This window comes from Artemia sp. Qi Xiang Cuo, chromosome 20 (genome assembly GCF_049724085.1).
Source record: "Artemia sp. Qi Xiang Cuo chromosome 20, ASM4972408v1, whole genome shotgun sequence".
Taxonomy (NCBI): domain Eukaryota; kingdom Metazoa; phylum Arthropoda; class Branchiopoda; order Anostraca; family Artemiidae; genus Artemia; species Artemia sp. Qi Xiang Cuo.
This window is the reverse complement of record NC_142813.1, coordinates 38,642,374-38,669,539: the sequence shown is the minus strand read 5'-3', so window position 1 is coordinate 38,669,539 and position 27,166 is coordinate 38,642,374. Positions and strand designations below refer to the sequence as shown.

The 27,166-nt window shown below is 36.4% G+C and overlaps 1 protein-coding gene across 2 annotated transcripts in view; it reads right to left on the bottom strand.

Annotated features, from left to right (window-relative positions):
- The window catches only part of kermit (PDZ domain-containing protein GIPC-like protein kermit), a 176,047-nt gene that overhangs the window by 64,372 nt on the left and 84,509 nt on the right, over window positions 1–27,166 (bottom strand). For both annotated transcript variants that reach the window (XM_089105726.1, XM_089105727.1), the window contains exon 4: window positions 26,935–27,068. In XM_089105726.1, the coding sequence (XP_088961852.1) occupies window positions 26,935–27,068 (134 nt within the window). The remainder of the gene's footprint in view (window positions 1–26,934; window positions 27,069–27,166) is intronic.

Genomic DNA, 27,166 nt, shown 5'->3' with positions numbered 1-27,166 from the left:
CTACGTTCTTTTTATAAATTCTGCCACCTTCAGGTGCCATATGGCACTAAAATGGCACTTTTTGTTATATTTCTCAAAGGGTGGCACTAGCAGGCTACCAGAACATCGTTGGTAGATCTTTCATAGCTCATATAAAAGATATTGCACATATCTACGTCTTTCATATAAATTCCACCATCATCAAAGTACAGATGGCACTAAAAACGGCACTTTTGGTGTCGTGTCTCAAGTGGAAAAGCTGCACTGTAAAAAAAAAAATGATTTCCAACAATATTTTTTGCTCGAATTCAAACAAGTCAAAAAAAATCCAATTGTTCTGTTGGAATTGTGACTTGCTTATTGAATCCCAACAAATTATCGAAATTATTAAGATTTATGTACTTTTCAGTAGAAAAAATGTAATTTTCACCGTAAATAGGCTATATCAATCAACACGGTTTGAACTTCAACAGTAGTTTGAAGTTTCTTGAATATCATTTTAAATTTGACTATAGGACCATTGAAAGTAATATGTTCAGTATAAGTTCAATTCAAATATTTGAATTATAGCAGAAAAAGGGGAATGCTAATTGAATTTTTAGTATACAAAATAATTATAAAAATAAGGAAATATATTTTTACTTTGAAATAAGTTGAGCTTTCTTGTCTGCAAAATGAACACGCAGAAATTTGTGTACAAAGATTATCTTTTAACTTTTACAATCCCTTTTTTTAAATACATTTTTTGTGAGTTTCTGTAGGAAGAAAATTTCTTAAGATGTTACCTTACCTTAACAGTACTAACGGTGAAAATATATTGCTTTCTGAATTCAATTTTTTCTAATTAAGAACGAAAAGCCTTTTGTGGGAACAACTTGTTTTTGCGATGAACGTCCTTTTTGTAATGAGACCCAAAAAACGTTTCAAAAAAAAATTCTTCCCTGGATTTGCCATAAATTTGCTGCTTACTCTGAATAACCAAGTAAGCAAATATATCGAAGAAAAGAAGACGCGTGTAAGGGTATTTCAGTCCTTTACGTGCACGTAAAGGAACCAAAAGCTTCCCAGAAAAAGAGAATTTTCTAAAATAGTGAACATTTCAACTGGACTCAGAAATACGACACTTTAATAGCATGAATCGTGCTTCAACTCCGGTTTGCTACAGGATTAATTAAAAAATAGGACGTTAGTCCAATAAGTTTTATCAAACTGTTCATAGTGTTAAATTGTAATTAAAGAGCGACTCAGCTCAATTGTAACCGAAACTCAAAAACGGAATTTTGATAACAATTGATAAGAATTGGGTTTTTATGCAAGATTGTAAATATATAAATTTCATTACGTTTAATATCCACCCACCAAGCCTCAAAAGAAAAAAGGATTTTCCAAACAGGGAGCCTGATTTTCGAAAAAGGGAGAAACACCCCCCAAAAAGTCAATAAATCTTAATGTAAATCAGACCTTTAGATTCAGCGTGTCAGAAAATGTTATTGTGGGGGTTATGATCTCCTATCTACACAAGTGTGGAATTTTTGTTTTTGCCAGAAGACTGGTCACGGATGCGTTTCTATTTGTTGTTTTTTGTTCTGGTGTCCTTTTTAAGAGACCGTAAAGATTGGAGGACAACTAAACCTCCTCCCAAGACCTAATTTGTCTCTTATTTTGTTTTCGAATGTTATGATTTAAAATCAATTTGACAAACAAACAAAAATCATCTCCTTCAACTACCTACAAACGTATAATGCAGAGGTAGATTCAATGTTAAGACCTTCAAACGACGAACCGACAATTTTGCCTAGGGGGCATTCAAATCAGAGAGAGAAAACATTCTGATTGTGATGGTAAGTATTCAGTTTAGTTTATTAATATTGATAACTTGTGTCTTATGTTTCCCAAAATGTTAAAGAAAGTAGATTTTTATAAATAAAAAAAAAAGTTTGGTAAACTTCTACGGTACTGTTCTATTAGCTGTAAACCATGCAAGAAGTGAAGTTCGGTTAATGCTAATGAAATAAAACTAAATAGGATAAAAATGTAATAGTTTAGAAACAAAATTCGGTTATACATTTGCTAATTAGGGGGTGAGGGGGAGGGGGGGGGGTAAAGCAAAGCACATCTTAAATACGTAACCTAACCTAGGTACTATTTCCCCCCCCCTAAACCCCAAAAAACTAAAGTTTAAATATTGTAAACGCAGGTAGAAACCACTGTTTGCAATCCATTCCTCCGTTGAGAGAACCTGTTTGACTAGTTTCTTTTATCATCTATCTTGCGTGGCTTGCAGCTAATAGAACAGTACCAATTCTATTTTAGCTACTTTTGGCTATCTTGGAAAGGGGTTAGGTTAGGAAAATGAAACTTTTAGGGATTGGTCTACAGCCTAAAGTATGGGTACTTATGTACTATCTGGAACACGCACGAAAAATGAAATTTGGTTGCTGCTAATGAAGTAAAACAAAATAGGATAAAAATATAATACTTTAGAAACAAATTTCGGCTATATATTCGCACATTAAGGGGGGTTAGGGGGTAAAGCATAGCATTTATTAAATACCTAACCTAACCAAACCTAGGTACCTTTTCCCCCCCTAAACCCCATAAACCAATAGTTTAAATCTTGTAAACCCAATAACAAACCACGCTTTACAATCCATTTCTCTATTGAAAGAAACCCGTTTCGAAAGAAACCCGCATCTTCCCTATATAATATAGCACATGTGTTCCAGATAGTACATAAGTATCAAAGTATATCCCGGGAAGGTATTTTTAAGTACCTACCTCCACTCCTCCTCTCTCTAGATGGTCCTTACATTTTCATACATGAAAGGTCTATACTTACTGACATTTTGACAAAACAATATGTTACCTTAATTTTCAGTTATCAGTTTCTTTTCTCAAGGGTTATATCCAAAAATGTAATTCCTGTTAATAGGTAGATTTTTAAGCCCTATCAATGTTTTTTTTCTCTAAAATTTAGAAAATGTATTTATATATCTTTAAACGCTTATAAGTTGGAATTCAGAATAGTTGTGAAGCTGAAAACAATTTTGTTCTACTTCATCGAAGCAGAAGATCTATTTTGCAAGGTTTCAATTTTATAACACACAGATTTGATGAGGCGGCGAACAAGAGATTTGATGAGATCTGACGAGTAAATCAAAGTTATTCTGAAAAGACAGGATTCGTGGCATTATTATTGCAACCATTCAGCTCTGGAAGTAGAAATAAGGACGGAAGTCTTTCTTTCATTTTTGTATCGATTTGATTTCATCTTCATTTCAGGTCCGTGAGTCACTGTTTTCCTGATTGGAAGATATTTCTTACTCAAGTGTCTTCTGTCGGCCTGCTACTACACCATTGATTTACTGATTTCCACCATGAAAAAATGCAGCCGTTAAGAGGTGTCATATTATCTGGGAGAAATTTTTTGTTGTAATTTTCTGTTCTTGTAAAATAAATGAGATTATTTTTTTGTATTTATTGATGCTTCAGAAAGAAGAAAGGGAAACTGAATCCTGAGAACTAGATATTAGACTGTAGACCTAGGAAATTGAACAACGCTAGTGATGGAAATCCAATAAAAGAACGGGAAATCCAGAAAACAAGATGGAAATCCAATAAGGATCTTAAAATCCAACATGTTGTTTTGTCAACAAACGAAAAATTCAATTTGGGTATGGGAATTCAACATTTTTGTTTCTCAACAAATTGGAAATTGAGTAATGACCATGAAGTTCCAAAATAGTCTCCGATATTCAATTTCAGCTTTTAAAATTACTTTTTTGTTTTGATAAACATTTAAAACAATTTTTGTCGGATCTTAAGCGATTTTGTTTTTACAGTGTGGGGCTATTGGGCTAGCAGAACTTTAAAAAGTGATGTTAATGACACTCATTTTTAAGGCATATCCCGAGAAGGCAGATTTTAAACCTATTACTCATATTTACGTGCTTTTTATAAATTTTACCATCCAAAAGTGCCATATAGCACTAAAAACGGCACTTTTGGTACCACTTCTTAAGTGGAGGAGTTTGAAATCATGCAACTGTACCAGTGCAATTATTATAGACCAAAGCCCGTAACGGGAGGCAGGTCCCCTCACATATACTCCCCTCCAGACTCTCTTAGTAAGTTTCATAAATCGTCTAGTCATATTAAAAGTAATAGATTTTTGCAAAAGGAAATTAACTAAAACTAAAAACTTTTCAACTGAACATCTACCAGCAATTAAGCTTGACTGATCAACTGTTTTGAATTGAGCTTTCATATTTTACTAGGTGATGAAGCCTGTGTGTTAGTTCTAGCGGCGGTAATTGAGGGGAAGGGACGTCCTTGCCCCCTTAGTTTTTGCTCTTGCCTAGATTTTGAAATCACCTTTTTTCGGTCATTTCATTGGAAAAGCCACTTGTTTCATTTAAAAAAAAGTTGGGGAAACAACCGAAAGTGCACTTTGTGGGAATGTGCTATCAAGTCAAATTTATAAAAAGCAAATAAGTATAAATATAATGTTTCAAAAAACGGCCCGTAAACAGCATTTTTTTGTTACAGAAGCCTTCTAGTTTTTGCTAGTCAGTAGGTGATTTATAAAGCCCTGTCTTCATTATGGCGTTTTGAGGCGAAGTCAGCTGAGTAAAACAGTTTTTTGCTCATCGAAAAACAAACGTTCCTGAAAAACATGTATTGTTTTGTGAAGTATGGATAATGAACTTTATGTTATAGACTAAAAATTTTCTTAGCTGTTAAGGTTGTTTGCAGTATTTTTTAGAGCTGTCTCATCTCCCCTGGATCGGTGATACTTAGAAATTATATTAAAAAAGCTGTCAACTGAAACTAAGAAGTGATACTAAAAATTAAAACGAGAATACATTATTCCGTATAAATAAAAAAGATCATGACAGCGTTGTTTCTGTATTAACTTTTAATCAAAAATGAACAAAGATTAATTTAAAAAAACAAAGTTGTTCCGAGGGAAGCAAAGAGCGTTGAAACTTAAAACGGTCAAAAGTTATTGCTTCACAGCCTATTTAATATATATTATTATATCTAGTACAAATAAACCAACTAATTATGTTTCCCTATGCTTTTATGATTATAAAAACTAGCGCTTTACTGAAAACACAAAGAATATAAGAGTTTTGGTATAGTAAAAGCAAAACACTTAAGGACACCTTTTATAGAATCAAAATATTATCAATCCCTTTTAGGATCAATTAAGATAAAGCAACAATCCATTTTAAGATTTTCTTTATTTTTTTTTTCAAGTTTGATTTGGTATCACTTCTGCCTAATTGCTCAGTTCAATGACTTGCTCTTGTTTTGGTTCTTGAAAGGACATGTCATGATTAGTTTGTACACAAGTTCAAATTAAGGCCATCTTGATAGTATTAGGGCTATAGACAAGCTTTTGAATTTGTATCATAGCTTGAAATTCGCTCTTATATAGAGAGAAATAATCGGATTTCCAGAGTTCATATTATGTCTTATTTGATCTTCATTTCAAGTGATACTAAAACATATTTCTTACAATTTAAGAGTGTATATTACCCACTATTGGTATAATAGCTGGTGAGAGCAAAATCCTGCATGATAAATTAATCCAATATTTATGTATGCTGTTCTATTACTTCGCGGTTATTAAAAAATATTTAGTTTTACGCTTATGTTTTTAAGATAATTTTAATTGTATACTGGAAGTTACTAATGTCACAACTGGTGTAAGCCTATGAAAAGCTTTATAGATTCGTTTAGTTTTGTCAGGCTACATACTCACTTTTGACTCTTAAATTAATAATCCTGTTTTTATACTTGACTTTTGTGTTTTCAGTAAAGTGCTAGTTTTCCATAATCATAAAAGCATAGGAAAATATAATTAGTTGGTTTATTTGTACTAATTATAGTAATGTATACTAAATAGGCCGTGAAGTAATAATTTTTGTCAGTTTTAAGTTTCAATTTCGCTCTTTATTTCCCTCGGAAAAACTTTGTTTTTTAAATTAATCTCATGCTAAGATGAAAGAAACTAACGAAGAAACCGGTTTGTCCTCGAGTTTTACACAGTGTAAACTTGAGTTAGTGGCGTATAATACACAAGTACCAAAATTCCTTCCCTCTACGGAAAAAGAAACTCAAATAAAATTCTCAAATTTGGAAAGCCTTATTTTTCACGGGAGAGTATTTCCCGGGGATATTTTCCGCGGGAGGCGGGGGGGGGGGTATTTTTCGCGGGGGGGGGGTATTTTCCGGGGGTATTTTCCAGGTTAGGTTAGGACTTATTGAGCTTTGTTGGGATTATGTTAGGATATTGCTGGACTTTGTTTTAAGGAGCACAGGAAAGGCAATGGGAGACTACGGAATCAAATGGGGAGGAAAAAATCTCCTGGACTTAGGTTATGCTGATGATTTAAGCATCCTAGACGAAAGTGTGAGCAAAATGAATGAAGTTTTAGAGGTTTTGCGAGTTCAGGGTGCTAGAATTGATTTGAAAATTAATGTTAAGAAGACTAAGTCACCAAGGCTAGGAATAACTGAAGATGAAAAGGTGACATTGGGTAACGGAAAGATTAATCATGTAGGCGGCTTTCCCTACCTTGGAAGTATTATTAGTAAAGACGGTGGGAGCAATAAAGATGTTTAAAGTAGAATAGCCATGGCTCAGGGAGTTTTTTCACAGTTAAAAAAGTTTAGAAGAATAAGAAAGTAAGCTTGCAAACCAAGATTAGAATATTAGAAGCTACAGTAATGACAGTGGTCAAATATAGCTCTGAAGCATGGACGCTCCGAAAAGCGGATGAAGATTCGCTAGATGTTTTCCAGAGAAATTGCTTTAGGATTGTTCTGGGTACCCGGCTGACTGACCGTATTTCAAACATTGGGCTATACGAAAAATGTGGTTCAATACCGCTCTCTAGGGTTATAATGAAAGAAAGGTTGATTTGGCTAGGGCACGTTATGCGGATGAGGGATGACAGATTGCCGAAGATTGTTCTTTTCGGCCAACCGTCTAGGGCTAAACGGAGAGCAGGTCATCCCCGTCTGGGGTGGGAGGACGTCATAAAGAAAGATAAAAGGAAATGGGAATTTCGTGGGTGGGTGTAAAAAGGTAGGTTTTTAAAAGATTGGGGTGGAGGAGGAGTGTGTGTAGCTGAGTTGACATCAGGCAGCTTGGTGCTGTGGTGAGTTGTTAGTAGTAGTACTAGTATTTTCCAGGAAGTATTTTTCGCTTAGGAGGGGGGGGGTATTTTCCGGGGGGGGGGTAAACACCGGCCATCGATACACCAGGCACGAATGGAGATTTTTTGAATAAGAATTATTCAAAAATTGAATTATTTGAATATCTGAATAAGAAGTGCCCAGAAACCAGTGGTATCAATTGAGGAAGATGTAGGGGAGGGGGGGATGTAATGTTATTTCTTAAATGTAAGAAGGGGCAATTTGTTTTTTTTCAAATTTTTCGATGGAAATACCGAAAAAGAGACATTTTCCCTTAAAAACACCCTGAAAAAAGCCCCAAGGGACCCAACACGCATTCATCCCTGGGATACACTAATGTTTGTTTTAAAAGGGACGTTTAAGTTTGATGGTCTAAAACGGTTGATTTTACAGAGGATCTACATTCTTTCTCCATAAGTATCGTCAGCTAAGGTTAATCAGAGAAACATAACAGTGTTACCACGCTCTCTACTCCGCCTCAAGCCGACAAGAACCATAAATCAAAGCACAACTAGATACATTTACAAGACCCACGAGGAGTTCCTGACTAGTAACAGTAATTCCTGCTTGTAGCTTATAACAAATTAACTGTTTTACAAGCTAAAATGCATCTCTTTTAGGCATTTAAGCAGCTTGTTTGACAGAGATTGCAAACTCAAATTTTTCACAATTCTATAACATGTAGATTTACTTTCATTCTATTTCTCACAAATTTGATTTTATTCTGTTCCTCACTCTATTTCCTATTCCATTTTGATTTATTCCTTAGAAATTTAAATTTGTTTTATTCCTTTTTCGTTTTATACACTTCTTCTTATAACAAGGTTTGATAGAAACAAAGTATTAGTTTAAGTGGCTCATAGATTACCTTAAGTTGTTAAATTATCAAACTAAATATAGCAGCATAACTTGATTAAGGAGTTAAGCTTAGTCTAAATAGCTTTTGATGAAACTAATTAGCTTGAATAATTTAATCTGAATCTTGGTTTAAACCGGATCTTCCAAGCATGTAAATAGTCATGGCGAGTGGCGACTATAATCGGTCGAAGTAGACGGTGTATCACTGGTCAAAAATACCCGTCTCAGTTTTTCTGCTAAATGACTTGCTAAAGGTATTTCCAGCCAACCATTCAGGCCGTTTGTATTTTGGCTTCTCCATTGTTATCGTCTGTTTGAACCTCTTTTTAACGGTTCTTGTGATGACCATATTCTAACATTTATGCTTACGCGAGAATCCATTCCGACAATTTGTAATGACCGTGAAGAAGTAATAAAAAGAGAGTAAAGTAACGTTTCCTTCTATAGTGTAGTTGGGAGTCAATATCTGTTCACTGGCCTCAGAAAAGTCGCCTATATTGCGAAACCAAGGTTGTATCGACAAACTTGGTCTAAAGTAGGGAGGGGGAACCTAAATTAACCCTTTCAGTCACCATGTTCTCACATGAGAACATCACAGCTTCGCTTGGTCTTCTTGGACCCTGTAGGTGGCAGCGATACTCGAGTATGCGCTCCATAATAATAAGTAATGCGAAAAGACACTGGCGAAGTTTCAAACCGATGATGCTAAATTATGATTTTTATCAGTATTTTGAAGTTGTTGCACATCAGTACTCGAAAGAATGGATCTACCAGGTATGTTTTCATGCATTTTTTTTACCAGATTTACCATGAAAATACGCGAAAAAAGGGGTTCATTTGTCCTTTTCAGTTAGTTACCCCATCTATAAAAAAGTTTACCTCGCTAGTGCGTTGGATAGATGCCGCAGATTTTTTCGAAGTAGCGTGTTCTTGGGTAAGGACAGTGTGACTTGATAATAACTTTTCTAGTTCAATAGCAGAATATATGGTACAGTCAGTGTAAAATACTTTTGTTTTTTTTTTTTTAAAACATCATTGATAAATTTTTCCTGTCACGTCGATATTCGGGAAAAGCGACTCACTATCTTCTTTTCCAGGTCCATCCAATGATCGACCACGTCGAGTTCGTCACGCTGACATACTGAATGTCTTGGACGCGATCGACTCAGACCTTTCAGAGTTATCGGACCTACCAAACTCAGATGACGAAGGTGAAGATTGGGCGTCAGTAAATCTATCGCAGCCACACGATACGGATGAAGATTCATTATCGGAAGTTGAGGATGATGAGCCGCTCCTCCCCCCGCCTCCGAAAAATCGAAAACGCAGACTCGTATGGAAGAATGCGATCTTCTCGAAAGTTATCAACAATGCCGACCCGGCGCCGCCGCCACTTGGTCCCGAGGAGCCTATAGACTACTTCAAAGAATATTTTGATAGTGAATTTTATGAGTTAGCCGCCGAGATGACCAATCTTTATTCTGTACAGAAAACCGGCTCAAGTTTGGGTACAACAGCCTCTGAAATAAGAAGGTTCATAGGTATTCATATAGCGATGAGTGCTTTTAAATTCCCAAGGTATCGCATGTACTGGGGTAGTCGGACTCGGATACCTCTAATAGCAGACGCCATGAACTTCAATAGGTTTTCGCGTCTCCGAAATTTGTTTCATCTGGTAGATATCCTCTCTAAAGACCCGGAGAACACCGATCGCGTATGGAAGGTTCGTCCGGTTATAGACCGGGTCCTGAAAAAGACAGAAAGCATCGTACCTTCTGAGTATGTATCAGTCGACGAGCAAATGGTGCCGTACACCGGTGCATTGGACATAAAACAGTATATCAGGGGGAAGCCAACACCGTGGGGCATAAAAATCTTTATGCTTTGTAACAGTAACGGCATCATACTCACTTTTGATGTTTACCAGGGTAAGAAAACTATCCTGACGGAAGAGCAGAAGCAGTTCGGACTGGGACCTGGAATGGTACTAGCTCTTGCTGGTCGCGTCCAGCTTCGCCCGCATACGAAAATATTCTTTGACAACTTTTTTACGAGTATTCCGCTCCTTGAAGAGCTTGAACGGAAAAGTATGTTTGGCACCGGCACGATCAGAGCGAATAGAGTTCTTGGCGCAAAGTTGGAATCTGATACGTCTCTGAAAAAGAAAGGAAGGGGGGCGTTCCACGAGCGAGCGAGCTAGGAAGTATGTCTGATCAAGTGGATGGACTGTAGATCGGTGATAGTCGCTTCTAACATGATTGGAAGCGGCAACGTAAAAAACGTGATGAAGTGGTGTAAGAAAACGAAGACAGAGGTACAAGTGACGCAGCCGGAAGCTATTGCGGCTTATAACCTGAGTATGGGTGGGGTTGATAAGCTTGACCAGATGGTATCCTACTATAGGACCCTCATTCGATCAAAAAAATGGACTTTGAGACTCGTATTCCATTTGATCGATCTTGCTGTAGTCAACAGTTGGCTTGAATATGTCGAGATTTGCAAGGCACAGAATATGAGACAAAAGAACATTGTCGATTCGTTCACCTTCCGACTCGACATAGCAGAGACTCTCATTATGTCTGAAGACACTCCTAGAAGAAGAGGCCGACCCAGATCTCTTCCTTCAAGCGAAGAGGAGGAGAGTGATGAAGAAGACTCGGTTGCCGAAAATCGTAGGAAACGAAAACTCAAATTTCGTAGGCCCTGCTCCGCCGTGAAGAAAGATTCCTTTGCTCATTGGCCAGAAAAATTTGCCGCCCAAAACAGGTGTAAAAATGCCCCCTGTATCATGAAGACTAGGTTCATGTGTACCAAGTGCAACGTCCCACTTTGCCTGGAAGAATCGCGAAACTGTTTCGCACAGTTTCACAAACCTAAAGAAACGTAAAAGGATCATTGTCAATTCAGTTTCTCGTTTTTTGTACTATATTTGAAGTCTCAGTTTTTCATTGGTTTTATACTGTATTTGAATAAATTTGGTCACACTGTCCTTGCTCAAGTACATGGTGGAAAAGAAAGAAGACGTTCAGAAAAAAATCTGGAAAAATTCCTGGTAAGTACTTATCCATCACATGGTTGACTTTCGCTACTCTCATAATTTTGACCTTCCAGGCTAAAATTCGTGACTGAAAGGGTTAAAACCAGACATGTTGTTCTGGGAAGGGAGTGTCTTATGTTTGCTTAAATTTCACTTGCCTAAAAATTTGTTGAGCCAAAAAAAAAATAAATAATATCAACAGTTACAAATGTGGCGTTTTAACCGATGTTTTTATTTTGTATTCGGGGCATATTTGTCAAAAACCGAAAGAGGGTGTAACGATTAAAAAAAAACAAGGTTTCCATGTAGCGTTTAGAACGTTTTTGTAGCAGTGGAGTCATCTGGGAGGGAGCTCAGGCTAAACCCCCCTCTTTTCCTTGAGTTTGTCCCTCTACCAAACCTTCCTATTGTTATTCCTGAAAAAAAAACTTTTCATATTTAACTCCGATGTCAAGAAATATTACGGTATTCCTATAGGGCAGCCGGCAAAATGTTTTTTTTTTTCTGTATATTATGTTGCAAGGACCAATTTCTCTTTTAGAAACAAACAATTTCCAAAAGAAAATCTTTTCTGTATATATCTGATCGATGGATCCTTTTCTATTCCGTTTTTCAATAACCAGGAAACAGTAATATTACTTTTCTGGAAAGATATTGGACCAATATTGCGAAGAGTGGGCGAACTAATTACAGAGAGACAAAGCAATTCCCACGCTGTCCAATTATTTTATGATTATTGTTCTTTTATGACAAGAAAAAGAGCGGAATTATCTCTTCTTCCTTGAAGCATCCGAAGAGTTTGAACACTGTGCCTCCAAGTGCACCAAATGCAGGACCAGGTTTACACATGAACTGAAGGAGCTTTCAAGCCACAATAGTCAGTGTTAGAGATAGAGTAAGCCAGATAGGAGAGAACAATTCCTTCGTTTCGCCAAACTTCCCGTTTTCCTTGTCTAGAGGCAAATACATCGTCTCTAGACACTGGTCTACACAGTTAGGGTTATAATTTTTCAAACTCTCAAGAGATGGCGCTTCGCAGCTTCGTTTTGAAAATCCTGTATTAAAACATAATCTTTCTAAAGCATGAAGATTAAATAGCTATGCTTAATGTTCTTATTAGCCGGGAAGTTTTTCCAACTAAATAAGCGGTCTTATTTTCCAAGAATGTAAGATATTGCTCTGTGATCCGTGATTCTTTTTTTTTTTTTAATGAAAGATTTATCTTCTACATAGATGAGAAAAGAAGGTTAGACAATGTTAGTGTGTTCGCTCCTTCATTTATACCTCTCAAAAATTTACTAAATTGGAATTCACGTGAAATTGCCAGAGACACAAAATTCTGTGGTTTCTGGAAGAACGAGATCGCAATGAGAAGGAGAAATTATCGTAGTGTTCAAATAGTTCGTGGTAACAAACTGTAAGTAAGTAGCGACCCGGCTCAGTAGTAACTGAAACTCTAAAAAACGCAATTTTGAAATCAATAGATATATAAAAAAAAAATCAGATTTTAATGCTGATTTTGAATATATACGTTTCATGAAGTTTTGTTTTTCCCATCAAAAGTTAGGCGTCTGAGAAAATTTGCCTTATTTTCGAAAAAAGGGGGAAACACCCCCTAAAAGTCATAGAACCTTAATGAAAATCACACCATCAAATTCAGCGTATCAGAGAACCCTACTGTCGAGGTTTCAAGCTCCTATCTGCAAAAATGTGGAATTTTGTATTTTTTGCCAGAAGAAAGATCACGGGTGCGAGTTTATTTGTTTTTTTTTGTTTTTTTTTCTCAGGGGTGATCGTGTCGACCCAGTGGTCTTAGAATATCATAGGAGGGCTAATTCGAACGGAAATTAAAAGTTCTAGTGCCCTTTTTAAGTGACCAAAAGAATGGAGGGCAACTAGGCCCCCTCGCCCGCTCATTTTTTTCCCAAAGTCACCTGATCAAAATTTTGAGATAGCCATTTTGTTCAGCATTGTCCAAAATATGATAACAATGTCTTTTAGGATGACTTGATACCCCAAAGTCTCCGGGGGGAGGGCTGAAAGTTATGAACTTTACCCAATGTTTATATATAGTATTGGTTATTGGGGAGTATAAAGAGGTTTTCAGGGGGGATTTTTTTTCTGGTAGTAGGGGGGGTCAGGGGTTATGTGGGAGGATCTTTCTACAGAGGAAGTTTTCATGGGGGAAGAGACATTTCTGTGAAAGAGGCGCCGGATTTCCTAGCATTATTTAAAAAAACGATCATAAATTAAATATAAAAAAACAACAAGTTTTTCAACTGAAAGTAAGGAGAAACATCAAAACTTAAAGCGAACAGAAATTCTTACGTATATGATTGGGACTGCCCCCTAGTCAATACCTCACTCTTTAAGTCAAAGATATTTTAGTACTTTCATAAGAGCTATTTATTCTAGTTAACGGCCTTTGTGATTAAGGGGTCATTTTTAAAGAATTGGAACAAAATTCGAACTTCAGCATAAAGAGCGAGGTATCGACTAAGGGGCGAACCCCTAATATACGTTTTAAAAATATATGAATATAGAAGTTCGTTACGTAAGTTAATTCGTAAGTTACGTATGTTTATTACTAATAAAAAGTTCGTAAATAAAATTAAACAACGTTCGAGAAAGCCATTTAACCAAATAAAAGAAAAATTAGTATGCAAATGTTGTTCTAATTATTCATGTACAGTGAGCAAAAATCAAAACCTGCATTAATTCAAAAACGTTCAAAAATTAAATAAAAAAAATTAATTAAATTTAATGTTGCTCCTTACTTTCAGTTTTTTAACTGAAAGTAAGGAGCAACATTAAAACTTAAAACGAACAGAAATTATTCCGCATATGAAAGGGGCTAGCCTTTGCTAACACAGCTAAGCAAACAATAAAAGAAAGCTACGTTTGATGAAGACACGAAATCAGATAGAATGAACCTTCATATCAAGCCCCTTCTCAAAAATATTAAGATGTATGTGATTTTTCTGGAGCTGGTCTGTAACTTTAAACTCTCGGATAATAAGCGCCAACCATACGTTTGTGGCTGGAGCAAAACGAAGTATTAGCTTAAAACACCTCTCTTTAACCTCTCGCTCCCTTTTCTATGTTTATCCCTAGAAAGTTTTAATGTCATGAAAAGTGCAACTGTTTGAAAGAAAGAGCTGAGCTTCAGATTCTTGAGCTTAGATTCAAGCTTTTAAAGGATGTTATATTCTCTATTTGACCGATATCGTTTAAATACTATACAATCACTGGAGTAACTTAATTAGAAAAATGCAAATCTAACACCAAAGTCCTGACTATGTGACACGACAATGAAAAGTTATACCAAGAGTATTTGATCCCAAAATAAGACGCCATAACTTTCTTTCTAATTTTGTTGAAAACTAAGTTTGAAGTCTTATCGGGAAATTTTGCCAGCTCTATGTTTGTCTTGTAGCACGCAAATATAAAGGGGATATAAATTAAGTTCGGTTCTCAGTCACGGCAAAATTAGAAAGAAAGGTAAAGACGTTTCGCAGTCAGAGAAGAGTCTATTGAATTGTGAGGACAAAGGGTCTGTTGCAGACCCTAAGGGATCTACTATCCAAATGGATTTTGGCGATCCAACCTTTTAGGATGATTAAATTGATCAAATTGATTTTTTAAAAATCACTATTTATCTACTCACCCACAGGTATGAGGATTATAATAGAAACAATTGAAAACAAAATATTCGAGCCCCCCCCCCCTGAAAATATAATCTTTTGGTATTCTATCTCTACTTTCTTAGTGCTTTCTGATATCACTCTATTAACATTGAAAACGAATCTCTAGGCTTCTCTTCCCTCAAAAGTCTCGCCACCCCGATCTCGATTGTCAAAATTTGGAGATGGCATTCTACATAAAATTACAAAAGAATTTCTGAGCTCCTCTCGAGATGACTAATGTTGATAACGCACAAAGACAGATCCTAGACTCGTGAAAAAAAAACTATAACTATAAACTTTTCACTCTTTTTAATGGCTGAAAGGTAAAAAAAAATCGCGGCTTTAATAGCTCAAAATTTGACTTAGGACCAAAGGGCAAACACAACAATAGGAAAAAATGGAAACAGTGCCCACTTTCTAACATACGCTTAAGGAATACTACAATAGCTTGCGAAAATTCATCACAAAGATAAACCAATAGACTTAAAGCACATTTTTGAAAAGGGAAGCGTAGGACAGTCATCTCTCTTTCCTTCTTTAGCAATAATATTACGTGTCAAAAAATTAAAATAATTTTAAACACATTGCTGAGCTACCCCTCTCTACCCCCACACCCTTACCACTTGTTGAACTTCTGCCAGAGAGGCTCAGGCGTGCTATAAACGTTTTAACCGAAGCACGATACATCTAAACGAATATATTAACTCTCCCCCCCCCACCGCTTCTGGACCATTAAAGCAAGAGACGGTTAAGGATAGCTTAATAATATCAGATGCCAAGGGACGTTAATAATAACTGAACGATCCCTGAGCTTCATCTTTCCAAGGCCTTCTTGTCCTTTTGCCGGAGATGGTTATACATGCTATAAGCACTTTAAACAGAGAGCAATATGTTAGGCCTCCCCAAAAACTCCTTCTCACTATTCTTTTGCCAGTTCAGGGTAACACGTGCTGATTTTCAGACAACTTCCTTCATTTGTCTAGGAAACTTAAATTTGTCGGCATTTGTCGGCATTACAAACTTAAAACCAACTGAAATTATTCTGAGTCGGGCAAGTATAATTAGTGGATAACTGCAAGCATTTAATTTATCGATTGCCTTTCAAAACAATTGAACCGTTGAGTTTGACTCCAAAAAATCCGATATTTTCAATATTAGATTCTTATAAATGGTGGCTATACAAGTTTCAATAGCAACCAATTTATTTGATATGCTCATTGATCGCTTTACCGAGGAAATTCTTTTCCTTGAGCAACCCCTGTTTATAAATTTAGTCACAATACTGCTACTACTACTACTACTAGAACTCACCGGAGCACCAAGCCACCTGAGGCCAACACCGCTACGCACACTCCTCCTCCATCCCAATCTATTCAAAGTTTCCCTCTTTACACCCTCCCAGGAATTTTCAACTTCTCTTAAATCTTTCCTTACGACATCCTCCAGTCCCAACCGAAAACGACATGCTTTCCGTTTAGCCCTAGACGGTTGACCGAAAAGGAAAATCTTTGGCAATCTGTCATTCTTCATCCGTAGAGTGTGTCCTAGGCAAATCAAACTTTCTCTAATTATAGCCCTAGAAAACGGGATTGAACCACACTTTTCGTACAGCCTACTGTTCGAGATACGGTCAATATGTCGGGTACCGAACACAATTCGTATACAATTTCTCTGGAACGCATCTAGCAAATCTTGCTCCGTTTTCTGAAGCACCCAGGAACCACACTTCTTCAGAAGCTTCAGAACCTTATTTGGCCACTGTCATCACTGTAGCTTCCAATATTCGAATCTTGGTTCGCAGACTTATCTTCCAGTTCTTCCAAACTTTTTTCAACTGTGAAAAAAAACACCCTGGACCTTGGCTATTCTACATAACTGAAACTGTCCACTTGATCGAACTTTTCTTTATCCAATGCCACCTTTTCATTTTAACTTATTTCTAGCATTAGCGACTTAGTCTTTTCAATATTAATTTTCAAACTTATTCTGGCACCCTGGACTCGCAAAATCTCTAAAATTTTATTTATTTTGCAAACACTTTCACCTAGGATGCTTAAATCATCAGCATAATGTAAGTCCAGGAAAGTTTTACTTCCCTATTTGATTCCGTGTTCTCCCATTGCTTTTGTTGTGCTCCTTAAGCCAAAGTCCATCGAAATGACCCCTATATCTGGGGATATAACGCAGCCTTTCTTAACTCCTGATCCTGGTTGCAGCGGTAGCTAGCATCCGGGTTGCAGCGGTAGCTAGCAACCTAGTAAGATACGATCACGTCCAATGTTAAGAAATATAAAAACCCATAACTCCTAAAAAAAAAGTCAGATCAAAACAAAAGTACACCATTAGAACCGCTTGTCCGAAACCCCTGTATAGGAAACTTTCTGTCATTTGGCTTGAACAGCAAGGGAAATATATTGGCTTGAAAATCAAGAAAAGTGGCGGCTACTACAACATTCTGCCTAAACGGCATTTTTTTTCTTTCTTCTTTCTTTTTCTTTTCCACAGACAGCTTAGTACTGGAACATCGTAGAGAGTTGTTCAATGGCTCATTTTAAAGGAAATTAATTGGGTTAAAAATCTTTTGTAACTGAAATAAATTATTTCTAAAAGAGAATAAATTTTTCCACTGAAACTGCATTTTTGATGTCTTTTCCTACTCCAGTCTTTTCAAAGATATTTGATTTTTGTACATAAATCGTAATCGTATACCAGCTGTAAGATTTGAACCCACGCCTCCGAAGAGACTGGTGGCTAAAACCAGCGCCTTAGACCACTCGGCCACGCTGCCTCTCATAACTATATATACATAAAGGATCGATCCTGTTCATTATATATGTTAGAGTAAAGAGCGCACTCAAGCCCAAAGGAACTGAATCCTGTGGTTCATCCATATCCGGGTTGCAGCGGTAGCTAGTAACCTAGTAAGAGACGATCACGTCCATGTTAAGAAATATAAAAACCCATAACTCCTAAAAAAAAGAGTCAGATCAAAACAAAAAGTACATCATTAGAACCGCCTTGTCCGAAGCTCCTGCATAGAAAACTATCTGTCCCTCGGCTTGAACAGCAATTAAAATAAAGAAAAGACAACCAGCCCATACTAACTAAAATAAGATTATAATTAGTTTTAAAGATTGATCAATGATGTCATAATCGTAGGTTGTAGCCAGGTCGTCTCTTACTATTCCAATTAAGAAAAAGCCATAAGCTTTTTCCTGTTTGTAATACAATAACGATTTTGGTATCTATCAGTAAGGGTTACATCAACAGACGATCACTGGAATAACAAATCATTGTATACATTCGATTTAGTTATCTACTTGATTGTTTGATTACATTAAAGAACGAACTTTAGTCCATAGTTTATATTAAAGGACGATCATTAGAAAAGCACATCATTGCAAATATTGGACCGAGTTAGCTGTGGAGTTTACATTATTTATAGTACCAGGAACCTGGCGGCTTCGCTGCTGGGCCCCAGCACTCGGCATGTGGGTGCTTCTATATATAGATTCTATATATATGGATTCTGATTGTCACTTGTCTTCAAACCGAAAACAATTTGTTGTCTTTTCATACTGCAGACTTTTCAATCCAGGTTGCAGCGGTAGCTAGCAACCTAGTAAGAGACGATCACGTCCAATGTTAAGAAATATAAAAACCCATAACTCCTAAAAAAAAAGTCAAATCAAAACAAAAAGTACACCATTAGAACCGCCATGACTGAATTCCCTGTTGAGGAGACTTCTTGTCATTTGACTTTAACAGCAAGGGAAATATATTGGCTTGAAAATCAAGAAAAGTGGCAGCTACTACAGCATTCTGCCTAAACGGCATATTTTTTTCTTTTTTTCTTTTCCACAAGTAGCTTGGCACTGGAACATCGTAGAGAGTTGTTCAATGGCTCATTCTAAAGGAAATCAAGGAGGCACACTTGTGCCTCTATAAAGAGGCGACCCACCACAATGTTAAGCGATTTCCGGTCCTAGCGGTCGCAGAGAGACAGCGGTGATCGCATTTTGTAGCCCAAGCTCCAACTAAGAAACGTGAAAAATTTCATACCCCCCTTCGACTTTATCTTCATGGGTAAAAGTAAGCCGGAAATTTCAACCCTCCGACCACAGCCCCCCTTTAACGTTGTCTGATTGGGCTGAAATTTAGAAGTTAAGCTTTCCTAGGACCCGGGAGATTATCCTCGAAATTTCAACTCAATCCGATCACTCCTTCCCTGTTTTCCAAAAACCAAATACAGCCACTTAAAGTTCATTTCTTTTTTTTGTTAGCCACGCCTACAGGCCACAGTTGGCAACTGATCCGGGTGAATGAGGACTCATTCGAAGCAGAACATGACCTGTTAGGGCCTTTTGATATTTTCAGACCGAAAAAATTATCTTCCGAATTTACATTAGCAAAAAACCTCGTTTTCCTATAAGAGCCCATGTTAAATTTTCCCACCACAGCCCCCCTTTAACGTTGTCTGATCGAGCTGAAATTTAGAGGATAAGCTTTCCTGGGGCCTGGGAGCTTATCCTCGAAATTTCAGCTCAATCTGATCACTCCTTCCCTGTTTTCCAAAAACCAAATATCAAGTTTTGTGGGGATTTGCTAGCGTCAAAAATAGATTCGACATACTAAAAATACAATTACAATTGTGTGTCTTTGGTACAGTGGTCGATACTCCTGACTGTCAGGTGGAAGACCCGGGTTCGATTCCCCGTCAGATGAAATTTTTTATATACTGAATTTAAAGTTTAAAAAGAAACTCAGTTTCTTTTTTAAATTATTTGAAAAAAATTACGTTTTCTAAAGAGTTAAAGAGGCTGAGTTACAAGGTCGACCCTTAAAACGTACAGGGATTAGGAGGCACAGTTGGGGGGCTGTTAAAGAGGCTGAGTCACAAGTTCGAACCTTAAAACGTACAGGGATTAGGAGGCACCTTTTACGACGTGATTTGAGCATACAGGAATTAAAAGCCTTAACACAAGAATGTTCAAGAGCGGGGGTTTGGGGGCGGCAGCCCCCTAACTTTAACTCCTGACACGATCAGCTAACAGTTAGTCAAGCAATAATAAGTAATAAACTGTAAAAAAAACGTGCAGATATTATTTGAAAAAAAACTATGTTTTCTAAAGAGTTAAAGAGGCTGAGTTACAAGGTCGAACCTTAAAAACGTACAGGGATTAAGAGGCACAGTTGGGGGGCTGCCATCCACCAAACCCCCCGCTTTTGCAGCCTTTAAATAAAAAAAAAAAGTTTTTTAAACTGAAAGTAAGGAGCGACATTAAAACTTAAAACGAACAGAAATTATTCCGTATATGAAAGGGGCTGTCCCCTCCTCAACGCCTTGCTCATTACGCTAAAGTTTGACTCTCTCAACACTCTTTTTTTTAAACAATAAAAACTTTAGCGTAAAGACCGAGGCGTTGAGGAGAGCACAGCCCCTTTCATATACGGAATACTTTCTGTTCGTTTTAAGTTTTAATGTCGCTCCTTACTTTCAGTTTAAAAAACTTGTTTTTTTTTTTATTTAAAGGCTGCGAAAGCAGGGGTTTTGGGGGGCGGCAGCCCCCCAACTGTGCCTCCTAATCCCTGTACGTTTTAAGGTTCGACCTTGTAACTCAGCCTCTTTAACTCTTTAGAAAACGTAGTTTTTTTCAAATAATTTTAATAAAAAACCAGCTGCTAACCTCATTTCCTACCTTAACCGCAGCAGTTTTATTCTCGTATATAGCAATAATCTCTTTATTGTAATTGTCTGGTATACCATTCAAGGATAAGACCAAACAGGATAAGGATAAGAATGGTAAGACCCACACACAAAAAGAGGAAAAGAAAAAGTTACTAGGCACAAGAACTTCTAGGCCAGTAGTTCCTAAAAAAATATTGTTAATAAGAACATAAGGAGTTGGGTTTCACAAGATTTCAGGGGGGATCAACCCTGTTGCCCCCTCTACTATACGCTACTGCGCAAGAATTATCAGAGTTTGTTTTTTTTCCATTGATTGCAGTGCTGGCTCCTTGCATGCCTTCAATAGGTTACATGAGATGCCTTTAGAGTTTAGTAAGCCTGACTGCATTCATCTTACATTTATTTCGTCATAGGTATGACTACAGCCTGACTATAGCATGATCATTATTAGCTAATAATTGGCCTGACTTGATCTCCGCTTAGGAGGGTTGATCCTAGGTATTTATGTTTAAGTATTTATAAAGACAGCGAACATTTGAATTGATCTCCTAATCTAGCTTTTATTCCGGAGGCATATTAATTTTTCTATTTAGTTTTCCTCTAGTTATTATAGACTCTGAAGACTTTATAAGTTTTAAAATCATGAGTTAAGTGGATTTCATGCTATGTACGTAATTTTCTATGCTAAGCGGTTAAGTTTCACTATGTTAAACATATTTTTTCACGTTTAAACAATCCCTTTCACACTAGGCTAAATTAAAAATCGTCTAAAATAAAACAAAATCATCACTAATAAGTTACTCAAAAATTTAAAATATGGAATGGAGATGAGATTTAAGCTCTGATCAAGCATAAAAGGCTTTCTAAGAATTATTCATTTAATTGTTTTCAAAGGTTATTAATTGCTCATCCATAAATCTTTTTTTATTATACCGTGATTGATCCGTAAGATTACATAGTGTAAGGCAAAACTTAAGGCAGCTGACCCCTGTCCCTCTAAGGACCGATCCCCCTCCCCCTAAAAAAAGTTAAGCTTAATTTAAAGAACCATTAAGCGCAGAATTCAACTTAGGAAGATTAGTATTACGTCTTGATTATCGCAATTATCTACCTTATTTGCAGGATCACGTTGAAACTTGAAACTTACATTGAAAAGCTACATCAACAACAACAACATATTCTTTCTTATTTATAAGAAATTTTAAATCTATCGCTAAGAAATGTTCATAAGTAAAATCATAATTTTTCTTGATGAATGAACGGATGGTAAAACTAATAAATTCTACTAAACAAATGTTCAGTTATTTTGCTGCCAGTTAGAGCTATCACTTATTACAAAATCTTGCGTTTCAGAACAAAGTCAAACCTCGACATAAAAATGGCCTTCCCAAGACAAATTGTGCATTTACCTTGCAATTATAAAAAATAATTGTAACAAACTTTTGCAGTATTAAAGGAAAAATAATCGTTTTTAGAAGACACAAACTTTAAACAAGTTTTTAAGCAAGAGCTCCTACGGCGCTAAAATAAAAAAAAATCAATTCTTTCAGACTTTCGTTATCATTTTTGGGTTGTTTATTCTACACTGTGAAGAATTGTGCTATGTTACCAATAAATTTGCTAACATAATGTTTAAAAGTCATGAATTAAATGTTTAATTCGACTCAAAATACCAGTTCGCTGATCCAATGGTAACTGCTCCGTAAAGGCAGAGGGTCTAGATTGAGGCTAAACGAAAAAGGTAGTTTCAATAGTGGGGCAGGGGTGGTCACAGGTCTTTTTGACAAGGACACATCAGTAGCAGGGAAATTTCCATGGATGAATTTTCCAGGGAAAATTTTACACTGAGGGATTTGATAGAATTCCTATACGAAACTCTATTTATTTGTCTTACTTTCTCTTTGCCAACTCGATTTTAATTTGGAGATGCTCCGGGGGATTTATCTGGGGGTTATTTTCAGCGTGTTTGAACTTCCGGGAAAAAATACCCACGGAAAAAAGGTTTCCGCAGTGATCGGAAAAACTATTAGAAATCAAAGTCTTTTTCCAAATTAGAGTATGTTAGGTTTAATTTTTCAGGCTGAATCGTCCGCAGGAAATTTACAGGGGAGGGAGATTTACAGCGAGGATAGAATTTTACTGGGGAAGGAGGTGTATTTTACGTTAATGGAAATTTCCACGGAGAAGTTTCCCGTGACGGGAGGGAATTTTTCACAGAGGGTGAGCCAGATTTACCAGAACTATTTGAATAACTATCAGAAATTAAATACAAAAAAAACAAGATTTTTTTACCTGAATGTAAAAAAACATTAAAACTCAAGACGAACAGAAGTAATTCCGTATGTGAAAAGGTTGCCTCCTCCTTAATACCTTGCTCTTTACGCTAACGTTTGACTGTTTGTCCCAATTTCTTAAGTACGGCTTTTGAAACACAAGTGCCTTTTAATTAGAATAGGAAGCTTTTTTTAAAGGGGCTAAAAGCTTTAGTGTGAAGAGCAAGGTATTGAGGGAGGGGGGGGGTTCAATCCTTCATAAAGGGAATAATTTCTGTTCGTTTTGAGTTTTAATGCTACTCCTTACTTTCAGGTAAAAAAAACTTGTTTTTTTGTTAATTGATAAATATTAAAGTCGTCTTTGGTGTCTACAGTTACTAATTGACGGATATGACAAGTGCTTACTATATTACATAATCTTCATCTACAACAATTATTTTTGAATTAAAAATCAGGTATAGTATTTGATTAAAAGCTTTTTTTAAAAAGCTTTTAATCAAACCTAACTTAAAATTTTATCATTAGATGTCAAATTCACTGAAACAAAAAAGAGATATGAGAAGAAAATATAGAAGTGGCTCTTTGCGTTTCAGTTGCTTTTTAGGCATTCACCAATATCTGTTGCCTGGTTGGGCTATGTTCCACCAACTAAGATACTAAATTTTCATTTTCTCAAGTCAAGTGACTAAAAACCCATGTAACAGATTTTTGGGCTACGATGGTTAAAATTTTACAGCGTTTGGGCTTGAATCCGCTTGAATCACAATATGTTTATAATGTGTCTTATGCTGTGGGTGCCCCCTTCTCACTTGCGAACCTGGCCGCCAATTGCCGAAACGAACCTCAACTTAAAAAGACAAATCAGAATAATAGTAAATGCTCGTGACTTCGATAAATCCGTCTTCAATCTCACGCTTTTAAGGACTTGGTAAGAGCTACAGGCCTGTCTTCTAACACTTTTTTTTTCTTGTATTAGATTTAAGATAAAGGTTAGAGTAAAATGTTTAGAGTAAATGTTGCAAAAATACTGCACAAGAAAACCAGGCCCTACAATAAAGAATAAATTTTTTTTATATATTACTTCTACGGAGCAATACCTCTGTACCTTTAGATCCCAATAAATTATATGTAGTCAGAAATTAGTTGTTTTATCAGGGGCCCCTAATCTGCATCTTTACCTGCTTAAATACCTAAACAGAAATACCTTCAACGCTTCCAAGCAGAGATCAAGCCAGACCAATAATTAGCTAATAATGATCATGCTATAGTCAGGCTGTAGTCATAGCTATAAATAAACAAATTATAGGATGAATGCAGTCAGGCTTACAAAATCCTAAAGGCATCTTATGCAGCCTATTGAGCCATGATTGGAGCCAGCACTACCATCAGTGGAAAAAAACTGATAATTCTTATGCAGTGATGTGTGTTAGAGGTGGGGGGGTGTAATATGGGTAATCCCCCTGAAATATTGTGAAACCAAACTTCTTATGCTCTTATGCAATATGAGATAGCAAAGAATTAAGCATAGCATTTAATTAGCTCTTCAATGCTCGATTTAGATACTACAAATATTTCAATAGCAAGTTCTTTTGACAAAGTTAGTGAAATTATATTGAGATGGTGACAATCCAGAAATAAATTCAGCAGATATAAATCCCCATAATGATTAAAACTGAACACGACCAGAAATCATGGGCAGCACAATAGCACTGCTGAAGTAAAGAGCGATGTGGGCACAATGTATTTTTTTTCCTGACCTAAGCACTTCGAGTAATAGGAGTTGTCCTAGAAAATTCGAAAGGAGTTCATTCAATTGTAAATTGAAAGTTCTAGTGTTCTTTTTAAGAGTCAAAAGTAATTGATATCTTGCATTATGGAACGTCCCTTGACTCCTGGTTAGTACCTTATGACATACACAAGAAGTACTCTGATTAGCGAAATGCTACCGAAGGAAGTGAAAATGCTGACCCTCATGCCGATCATACCTCAAGAGAAACTCTTGCCGAAAGATAAGCCTTAAGCTCCCACAAGTAGTTTTTTACTGTTTACATGTTTTTATGAGTTTAGTGCTTTCACACTAATACGTTCTGAATCGACAAATTTTCGTTTTTATTATATTTGATGTTAACTGGCCGCTTTGCAAAGAGTCTTTTTGTCATTAACACAAGTATTAAATAAAAGTTTTTGAAAATTTAAGATTGAAATGTTATAGACAAAATAAAGACATACTTGGGCTAATGATGACACATTTATGGATACTAAGGAATGTGTTCATTAACAGAAGGTTCACAACCCTGTTCAGATCAGAGCCCTTATTTAGAGAAGCTGGCGTCAACCATACCTCAATTGAAGGGCTCTTCGAAAATTGTAAAATTGAAAGAAATTGGCTTTTCGTAATTGAACTAACATTGTCCTTTATATATACTGTTTTCTCTAAGAGAATATGCCTAACAAATAAACCTTACAAACAAAATCATTTTTTCACAAAAATTATCAAACTTTCTAAGCTTAAGATTTCCGTCGCTCATAAAACATTCATCACAACTCAGAACATGTTTTGAAAGCTTTAATGATAAATTGTATAATAATTAGATGAGTTTGTAAAAGTTTTACGTGAAAACTTAAATCATATTCTTTACTTGTGTATCGAATACACACTCAAGAATTAGGCTTAGGTAAGTTCTCAGAAAACCGGTTTCATTGCTACAAAGACAAGTGACGAGTAATACAAGGCATAGGACAGTACTGGTGCATTATATCTAACCCAGTGCTATAGAATGTACAAGGAAAAACCAGACAAACGGGTACTTGCTAGATAAATGGATTGCGAATCGTGATTACTTATCGCGTTTACAATATTTAAACTGTTGTTTTTCGTGGTTTAGGGGGGGGGGAAGGCACCTAGGTTAGGTTACGTGTTTAATATATGCTATGCTTGACATAATGTGTCTACATAATATTTAAATTTTCCTATGCTTTTATAATGTGCAAATATATAGCCTAAATTTGTTTCTAAACTATTATATTTTCATTTTATTTTATTTTATTTCATTAGCATTAACCAAACTTGACTTCTTTCGTGTATAGCGGTGGGTTAGATATAATGCACAAGTACCCATTGGAATTAGACAGAATGCATTGGACTTGTATAATTTAGGCTATATATTTGCAAATTAATGGATGAGGGGGGGTTAGGTTAAGTTAGGTTAGGGGCACTGTCCAAATACCTTACCCCCCTCCCTCGTGTGTAGATAAATAGCCCAAATTATATTATTATATAAACTAAAGGTTATATTTCATTAGGATTACCTTAACTTCAGTTCTCGAGTGTATACTGGCTAATGCAAAAATACTTCATACTCTTAGCCAGTCTAGTTAATGTTCTGAAATTTTTAATCTGAAAACAAAATTGTCCCTAGTAGTACCCTCTCTGGCACTTCAAACGGAGCCCACCCCCTTCGAATCCCGATCCGGATACTTTTTTTTACTTGTAACATAGAGAAATTAACATATGTTTCTTGGTTATGTTTGTTGGTTATGCTTAATACAAAACCAACTACCAACCTCATTTCCTCACAATACTTAATATTATAATAAGGGGCAAATCTCTAGCATTTTTATTGGGGGGGGGGGGGCAAGAGGGTCCATATCTGGGTAGTCAAGGGGCATGGGGTAACTGATTTTTTCTCCACATTATTGGGGGAGGGGAAAACTTTCCCCCTTGCCCCCCCCCCAAAAAAAAAGGATGTCCCTGATTATAATGTATATATCACAATACTTAAATGTTAATATATATTAACGCCCTTAATATTAAAAAATTGCATTTATGTTTTACAAATTTAAAATATTCATCAAGAAAGCGCATGTTTTTCTCCGAGAAAGTCAACTAATCGTTTCAAGGTCACTCCTAAAGCAAGAACAAACTTTCACATGCAAACCAATGAGGTCTACCTACCACAGGCAGGGATCTCCTGATGCTCTGCCATAGACCAGGAGTACTATGCGTGATTGGGGGCAAATCTCCAAAAACTTAGAGTGTTTTCCCCTAGATTCCTCTTGGTACACCTTTGAAGCTGGGCGGAAAACACTGGAAGAGAACTATGCGTTTGCCAAGCACTATAAACTAAAAATTAGAGAGAAAACCAAGAAATAGAGATTATTTTAGGGTTGGAAAAAGGAAAGAAATATATTAAAAACCTTTACCTTAATGTAGTCAATTTTGTCAATAATGCTTCCTTCCTTTACTCTTTTGATAAATGCATATCCCGCTCCATTATCTGTGATTGTCAAACCAAGAGCATCTTCTGTTTTTGTAATCTCTATTTCCTTTGTTTGACCTGTAATAAGACTTTCTATAGCGTTCCCCAGAAAGAGAACTTTCCCTGGAAAGTTCTCCGGTAGAATATCAAACATTTCGGGATTTTCTTGGAAAATG